General features: G+C 37.4%; 1 protein-coding gene across 1 annotated transcript; it reads right to left on the minus strand.

Moving 5' to 3' along the window:
* Positions 1-18: 18 nt before the first annotated feature.
* Positions 19-4,702, minus strand: LOC120326908 (uncharacterized). The gene is made up of 4 exons (XM_039393268.2): positions 4,550-4,702; positions 3,140-3,301; positions 2,218-2,380; positions 19-1,046 (listed from the first exon to the last, which is right to left on the minus strand). The coding sequence occupies exons 1-4, from the start codon at positions 4,628-4,630 to the stop codon at positions 874-876; spliced, it is 579 nt and encodes a 192-aa protein (XP_039249202.2). The 5' UTR covers positions 4,631-4,702; the 3' UTR covers positions 19-873.
* Positions 4,703-9,500: the final 4,798 nt, after the last annotated feature.

Genomic DNA, 9,500 nt, shown 5'->3' on the forward strand with positions numbered 1-9,500 from the left:
TTACGCTTTTTAAAAAAAAAAAAACAAGCGACCCAAGAAAATTTTCAGACGATCCTGATTTTGGTCGCGACCCATAGGTTGGTAAACACTGTCGTAACTTAAAGGTATAGTTGCACAAAACGCTTAGGCCGTAAAGTAAATGTGGTATATATTTTAGATGTTTTTAAGAAAACGCTCGCCACTTAAAATGATAAAATTCTTTTATTGGCTTTTCATCCTTAAAAATTTCATAATATTAAAACAGTTTTGTAGAATTTGCGCAACAAAGCCCCCGTCCCTAATACTCGAATGCGAGATAGGAGAAAAACATCCCCGAAGCGTTTCAAAATACTGTAAATAAATTGGTGATTTTTCAGTCAGGTTTAGGAATACTATGCAATTCAAGATCTCTGCTGCACACACACAAATGCATTTTGGTAACGTTCCGTCTGACCAAAATCAGACTTCCTCGGAAAAGAAGTTTACAACAACAAGAAAGCATTGGGAGTTAGTCTCGCGTAACCTCTACTTGAGATTAAGAATGGTTTAGAAATTTGAATCTGTTTTTCTTACCCGAACCCCAACCGAATAAAATTACTTTTTTTTTTAATTTTGTTCGGTGATGGGGGTATTTTGGGGAGCTCCAGAAATGTATGTACCAATATAGAGGCAACTAATTCTGTTCGCCTACTTTTCATCAAGTTGTGTAAAGGGACTGAAACCTATGGACATAGGGTATATTCACTTGGCTAACACAGCCAGTCCCCGAACACGTAATAGAACTAAAATAAGGAAAATCGGAATAAAAACATGGCCTGACTCTAACCTGGTACACACACTATGGGGGTACCATTTTTTGGGCGGGGGCTTTCTTCTAAAAATCCTTCAGCCGTGCTACTCTCTCGTCAATGACTTGATAAATTTCTTGTGTTGAGGATATTTTGTAATCAGTTCTTCAGTTGTTGGTTGATAATAATCCTCAATTTCAAATCCAGGAGTGGTCGTAAGTCCAAGAAGCGAATATTTTCCCTGGCCGGGATATGTCAAACGTGCAGCGTAATAGTCACCTTTGAATAGAATATGAATAGAAATTATTGTCTCGATATCGCGATTGAAACGTCTATAATTCAATTACGGATATATCATTTATATGACGTCATACGAGCATATTTCATTTATGTGACGTCATACAAGTATATTTCAATTGTGTGACGTCATACGACTGTATTTTTATTTATATGACGTCATAGCTGATGACACCGATTGGACCAGTCACCTTCGACAATAAGAATAAAAATTATCGTGTCCCAATTCCGACTGAGAATGCGACAAGGGATATATATATATATATAGGGTGCCCATAAAGTCTAAAACACTTTAAAATTGCAAAGGGAATTTATCGATACCATACATATATATTTATATATTGTTTTGGCCCTCACAGATCAAATGAAGTAAAAATACTTGAACAATTACTGATTAAAAAACAACAAACCTGAACTGACTTCATATTAAAATTGAAATTGTAAAGAGGGAACTTATGGACACCCTGTATATTGTTGGATACCGAATGGACCAATGGATCGTTTTGTTGTTAATATGTTGTTGTTCTTGTTAGTATATTCCTTCTTATTGTGAACCAATTGCTTTGAAATTTCAGTGGTTAACGATTGTTGTTGTCGCTAGGGGGCCATTACTTTTATATATTTCGAAAATTTCTAAATGCTCTATGAGTCTATGAGATTCGTTTTGTTGTGTGCGATGACGTAATCGAAATTAGAAATCTGGTGATCATGCGAAATCGTGAATACTGCAGTATCGGTAGTCCACTGCAAAAGATTGCATAACCGTGCTACGCTGTTTCACCGAAAATAAGACTGGGTCTTATTTCAATTTTCTTTCGAAAAATAACACTAGGGCTTATTTTGGGGGGATGTCTTTTATTTTCATTTATTAAAAACAAAATTACAACGTAGAGAATTACGCGATTTTTGAATATACAAATTATGAAAACCGATATCCATTTACTTATAAATACTCCGTTTTCATTTAAAATACCAGCTAAACATAGATTTTTATCCATTTAAAACGTGAAGGAGAGATCTCTTGCTATCGACTAGGTCTTATTTTCGGGGTAACACGGTACTTCGTTTTGGTCTTCGTGTCCATATATTTGAGCATCGCTCTCTATTTTTTTTTAACTATCGTCAACTATTTAATATGTAACAGAAGGCATACCATGTTTGACTTCAACGACGAAGTTTTTAGCCGACTTTCCGATGTGATGACGAGTAAGTTCGCCAGTCACGTGATCAATGACGAAAAGAGTTATTCTAGCTCCGTGATAAAAATGCCATAAATGTGTCGATTTTAGTTGATGGAACGGATAAAAGTCTTTGCCCTGGAAATAGTAAAGGATTTTTAGAGTTATCCCGAGGGAGAAAAGTTGATAAGACGGTTTAATAATATGGCGAACCATGATACCTCGTCCGGTTACCAGTCCATGTCGAGATTGGGATTAGTTAGCTTGTTATTTTGTTTCAGATACATAAACTGTTATGCATTCACATCTATAGCATATTAAGTTAATAGCTGAACGTATTTCAACTCAAAATTATTCTAATTTGACCCGGACATCGAAATTAAAATAATTTTCAATTATGAGTAATAGGCTAGTTTTGACTCCATAATCAGCAAAAAAGTTGATGAAAAAAAATGACAAAAACAAAATAAAACTGACTACAGAATCAAAAAAGCGAACACGTCCACCTGGTAACTAAAGTTAGGTAAATATGAATCAGTGATCAGTACCCATAAGAACGTCTAACAAGAAAATAGTAACAAAAAGTCGACCTATATATGTTATTTAAATAAAAATACGTCGTAGCACGCCAACCTGGTATGCCCAGTAGCCTCGCGTTTCAACAACAACAAAAAAGCGAATCCTTTCACCAACAATCTGAAATACCAATTATGCATCTACGACAGCTTCTTATCTCAGTAACTTTACCGGTACTCTTGTAGTATGTGAACCAAGATGGCGGACACCGGAACGTAATATTAGTACCAGGTTAGGGTTAGGCCATAATTTCAGGTACAAATACTACGGTAGTCACTTGGCTAGTCCCCGAACTCGTAATAGAACTAGGCGCCACTTTACCTCCAATAGGTAGTAAGCTTGTGTGCTAAAGACTCGAGTTGCGTTTATTCCATATCTCTCTGGAAGGTGACCGATCTTTTCCGGACTTCTGTATATTTCTGCATACCAGCCTCCCGCGGGGTTAACGCCCATGTTGAATTTGCCAGTCCAATACTTTGCCGTCTGGAAAGAAGAGAGCAATGCTCAAATATATGAACACTAAAAAGTAATAGCTTTTTAGCAAAAAATGCAATTTTCAACCACCGAAAATGTCAAAGCAATTTTTGTATAAAGAGAAGAAGAAAAACACCAACAAGAACAACATATTAACAAAGCTATCCATAGGTCCATTTTGTGTACAATAAGAGAGCAATGGTCAAATATATGGAAACGAAGCCATGACGAAGTATCACCAAATTATTTATGGCTGGGGTTTCTCAAACTTTCGGTGTTATGGAGCCCGTGAAAAGGTTGACTACTATTTACGAAGCCCCACAATGGATTTGACACTTGACAATAATATTAATAAAATAGTGTCGAAATGTGACAACAAGGCGGTATTCGAAATATGGCATTATCTATCGGAACTTATAGATAATGTAATATTCGAATTATCGCCTTATTGCGACCGTTGTCAAATTCCTTTAATGTCCGTCATTGTTTCTTTGTACAGTTACAAAATTAGCCAAGTCAGTGTTTTGATTCCTATGATTCCGCGCCGGTAGTAATATAACACGGATCGATCGCCATGAGTAGTCGATCACGTCTGATGTTGGGTATATTTAATAGCAAACCCCAAATAATTAACTTAAAATGCCAATTTTTTTCAATCCCAAGTGCGCAAAGAATCATATTCGGACGAAATTGTAAATTAGATATCGGTGTTTTAGCAGTCATGTAACATTCATGGTTCGATTTTTTTTTTGCTGTTGATTATAGCCAGTGATGAGCTGGAAAAATCGTAACAGCCGGAACGCACCTAATTCGCAAAAAATGTATCATAACAACACGACGCGGACGTTAACAGAAAGTTTTGTCTGTCCTAAGATAGAGTCAAAGAACTGCAATTGAATTAATAAAAAATTATTTGAAATAGGCATGTGTAAAATTACTGGAATATTCATAGCAATTCAATACAAATGTTATTATTAGAGTATAGGATAACTTTCAATGGGGTCAGAGGTCGGGGAAACAACTTACATTACACGTTACTGCTGTACTAACTATTTGCGTGATGTGATGTAAATTAATAACTAGATTTACCAGAAAAACTAGACTTCTTGTACCATAATTTTATTTCAACAACAAGAACGCAAATGCAGTAAAATGTCCAACAACCGGAACGCCGTTCCGCTGCGTTCCGGCTACAGCTCATCACTGATTATAACAGTATTTAATTAGAATTCTAGACTAACAACATAGGTCACTTACCAGTTTTTTTCCTGTCGCTTCCTGAACATTGTTCGCTAGAGCAATCAAACAAAAAAGTGTAAATAACTTTGGTAGCATCATCTTCGTCGTCCCAAAATACTGTGTTTGTCCATTTTGAGATATTTACTTTTATATGGCAGCGATCCTCACGTACTATTCACCCCGAAGGCAGGTTTTCATATATATAAGTGCTCATATGACGGGTTAGAATGTAACCAGTTTTATAGTAACACGTCATTTAAAGATAAAATCAATTCTTGCCTAACGTCAAACCTTTTAGTTTACATTCAGCCGAATTCGCCTTTTCTATAAATTTTTCACGTTTTTTTTCCCTTTCTTTCCTCCCATTTTTTGGCTTTTAGTGAATTTCTCCGAGACAGTTACATATTATCAGTTAATCTGCCTAATAGTCGCAAATAAGTTTACTGTCGCAACGGTAATCCCGTAGTATATGTACCAGATTAGGGTTAGGCCATAATTTTATTCCGATTTTCCTTATTTTTGTTCTATTACGAGTCGTGCGCTGTCAGTGTTATAGCCAACTGGATATACCCCCTGCCCATAGGTTTCAGTTCCTTTAAACAACTAGATATAAAGTAGGCGAACAAAATTGATTACCTCCATATTGGTACACACATTTCAGGAACGGCGTCGCAACTGCTGGCATTCAATATTTGTGCCTCATTCAGTTACTTTTTCATACTAACCTGTGTCAGCGTTGTAGGTGTCGCTGCTTGACTCCGGCCACACAATTAACTTAATTAGTATATATATTTATGTTTTATATCAGTTTTTTGTGATGACGAATAAACGATTAATTGATTTGAAATATTTAGCAATTTTATTTTGGTCGCTCTGGCATTAAACAACATCACAACAAACGGACGAACAAACTGCAGGGATACACATAAGACAAGTATGAAATATGGCAAAGTTAAAAACGTACGCGCACAAAACAGTTAACATACACAATAAAATAAACACACACGATACGAAATAGGGCAATAACTTTTACTGGTAACTCGATTTTAAGTTATGAAAACAGTGATTAAAAGAAGAACAAAGCAATAATGCTCCCGATTAAGTTTAAATATTTATAATTTTTCTATGCAATTCGAGAAGAGTCATGCTGCATCAGAATTTATAAAAAAAATTATGACCCTGGTTGTCATAAGGTACAATATTATTTAATGGAGATACATAATGTTACTTGAAAATTTTGTTGTTGCATCTAAATAAATAAAGATTGATGCATTGCCGAAAACACAATTACAATTACAATGTAAAATAAACACTCACGATACAATTCAATATTTTTAATGAAGATACATAGAGTTACATAAAGATTTGTTGTAGGCTATCTTTACAAAAAAGATTAATTCATTGCAAAAACACAAATGAGACAATTCTCGATTGTAAGGTTTATGAAAACTGAGTGCCTCTAGCAATGCCACACAAAACAATAGTGCAAAAATACAATGGAGCGATGCTCAAATATTTGACCATGAAGGCCGAAGCAAGGTAGCATCTAACCATTCACAGTACCGGTAGCGTAACCCAGTGTTATTCAACCGGGTGTACTCTATTACCAAGTATATACCAAGTCAGATAGGATAGGATAGGATTTACATATTTATCCCGGGGGAGAGGAAAGCCGATAAGACGGCTTATCCATATGGCGAACCACGGCCTCTCGTCCGGTTACCCTTTCAAGTCGGGTATGGGATTAGTTTTACTGTATTGTTTGTTTTCGGAAGCATGGACTTGGTGGTGGAGGAAGCCGTAACCGACCAGCGGTTACGTGAACCACCCAACGACGGCGAGGAGTCCAGCAATCCTCTCGCACATAACCATCCCTGCATGGGATTCGAACCTGCGAACCCACGCAGAGTAGTTAGAGGTGCGGTGGCGAGCGTATTCCTAACGCTTAGCCCGTTGAGCCACACCGCCGCGCCCGGGTATGCAAAATGGTATAAGACGGTTTACAGGTATATTCTGTGTCGAATATACTCTACAGTCAGTTTCTTGTTTTTGAAACATATGCGGTTGACGTTCGACATTGCAATTCACTAATTCGCAAGGACAGTATTTGTTTGAGTAATTCTTTCACTTTTCAATCATAGCCTAATGCGGCGAGGTAGATTAATTATAGCGTGCGCTAAACTTTCAGCATCAATTAATTACAGAACATAAGTACCGTAGGCCTATATATATATATATATATATATATTTCTTATGAAAATTTCAAAATGAAGTCATCGAGTCGTCGAAAAAATTAAGTAATCAAACCATCCCAATGGGTAATCTTTGATTAGTTTTGTCATATTTTCGACTCCCTACTTTCAAAACGATGAAACAGGGGAGTTCATGACTTCGACTATATAATAGGCTACTAGCGCACAACGCTATGAACGAAATTTCAATGGATGACAGCAAAACTCTACATTGAATGTTGTGACGGGCTATCTCCGATTCTATACTTTCTCACTCATGGCCTCTTGATATAAAGAGGACCTGTGAGCTACAACGAACGCGGCCATGTGGCTCATCCTGCTAAGCGTTAGGAATACGCTCGTCCCTCTCTCGCATCTCTGATTACTCTCCGTAGGTTCGCAGATTTGAATCCCATGCAGGGGTGGTTATGTGCGAGAGGATTGCTGGACTCCTCGCCGTCGTAGGGTGGTTCACGTGACCGCTTGTCGGTTACGGCTTCATCAGCCACCAAGTCCATGCTTACGAAAACAAATAACTAATCCCTTACCCGATATGGAATGGTAACCGGACGAGAGGCCGTGGTTCCCCATATGATTAAGCCGTCTTATCGGATTTCCTCATCCCGGGATAAGTTCTATCCTATCCTTTATCGATTTGTTTGTGTTATTTGACCATGGTGGTCTGGTGTAATAAAATTGAATTGAATTATATGAACTCTTCACACAAAAATTCTGCTGCGTTTTGCTGCTAAAACGATATTTCCGTTTTGCTGTGCTGGCTGTTATAAAAGTTTCCTATCTCAGGAAACGACGAGACTGATCAATGGGATTTCCGATTAAATGTTTGAGTTATCAAATATCGTGAATTGACAATCTTTGCTGAATTCGTGTAGTACAGAAAGAAGATAAATTGGGTTTTCATATTTATCCCGAGAGAAAGGCAGATAAGACCGCTTAGTCCTATGGCGAACCACAGTCTCTCGTCCGGTTACCAGCACATGTCGGATATGGGATTAGTTTGCCAGTTATTTGTGTTCGACAGCATAGACTTGACGGTAGAGCCGTAACCAACCCTTCGACGGCGAGGAGTTCAGCAATCCTCTCGCACATTATTAACTCCGCATGGGATTCGAGCCCACGCAGGTTGATCAGAGGTGCTGTGGCCATTTTTTCCAACGCTTATCACGATGTGCCACACTGCCGAGCCCTCCTTGCGAAAGGTTGCTTAACGTCAATGTAAATTCCTTTCTGTTTTTCGAACTGAAACCGAAATTTAGACAGACAGCGCATGAACTCTCGATGACAATATGGTCAATGAAGACAGTCCGGATGGTTTCAAATGTAGGCCCCTAATGTGAAATCGGTAAATTTAAAGTTGAAAAAATCACAGCTATGGTCCTTGTAGGCGTCTCGCTTTGAGGTCACAAAAATATGGTAACCCCAAGTATGGGTGAACTGACACACGTATTTCCACAAATCCTTTTTCCATTAAGAGGTTTTGCCAGTTTACTCAATCTTCGTTGTTTTGTGTATGTTTTTTTTTTATGTATGTTGTGTTGTGTATCCCGGAAATCGAAATAAACAAATACTTATAAGCACTGACATAGCAGTCGCATCAAGCCATAAGATGAAACGCAATCCTTCATATTTCGCAACAATTTAGTAAGCTGTAGTACGTGCGAGACCCACAAAGTTTTATGAAAAATTGACATACTTCGGTTAGAAAATTATTAACTATTTTGGCGCTGAAATTCTAAAAGTATCGCATGAGTGAGCAAGACACCGCCCACATTTTGAACCAATCCGGATGCTACCAAAAACGTCGAGTTAGATACTCTGCAAATCCAAGCGTCTTGTGAAAAAGTTCGTTTCCTGTGCGTTTTTGCGAGCGTCGTGGACGATTCGGATCTCATGTAGTTTCGTACCTAACGTACTTCTAGTGGACGCAGCTTAACAATTTTTTTGACGATTCGCTAGTGAACTTATTTTTGGGTTGAACTAATTTATCAATCTTAGCCAAGTCAATGTGTCTTGGACAGGTTAACTATTCCCATACGCGACGTCGAATTTTACACTGCCCGTAGGCAATAATATTTTTAATATGTAACCTTATTCATAGATAATTATTTGGCATATGGAGTGCCGTCAGATCGGCTTTCCTCTTCCGAGATAGTTATAGAAATGTTAATTCGCGCGTGTTAATATTTGTATATATCCGTATATGTTTCACGATCTAGATTTTTATTGACGCTTTATAACTTTTATTGACCTTTATAACTCTTGACGCGGATGTCATTGTTGCTTCTTTCGGGTATACATCGTCATCGTGACACCTATAAATCTTAATGCTGTAATGTCAGCCAAAAAAACTGGTTAGCTTAAAGGTCATCAAAATCGCCAGCTAGTTCAAACAATGTATTGATCTGATCAAACTGTTTGGGTTCATAAATAAATATTCTACTTGCGACTCATTTATTATTTCTGTATTTGCCCTAGAGGAAGAAATTATGACTATGTGAATGTGATAGATGAGTTAGGGATTTATTGTAATTTATTTTTTTGCTATTTGTCTTAATTTAGACTTACAGACTTAGATGAATCTAACTTGTCTTACATGGGCACGTCGTAAACTATTTTTTAAATTGTTGTTGTGTGGAACCTCTCTGTCTTATGTGTTGTTCTAGTTCAGTAGATAATATCGTTTCGTATAGTCGCAATACAGATGAAATCTATCACAG

Source organism: Styela clava, chromosome 4 (genome assembly GCF_964204865.1).
Source record: "Styela clava chromosome 4, kaStyClav1.hap1.2, whole genome shotgun sequence".
In the NCBI taxonomy this organism is placed as follows: Eukaryota; Metazoa; Chordata; class Ascidiacea; order Stolidobranchia; family Styelidae; genus Styela; species Styela clava.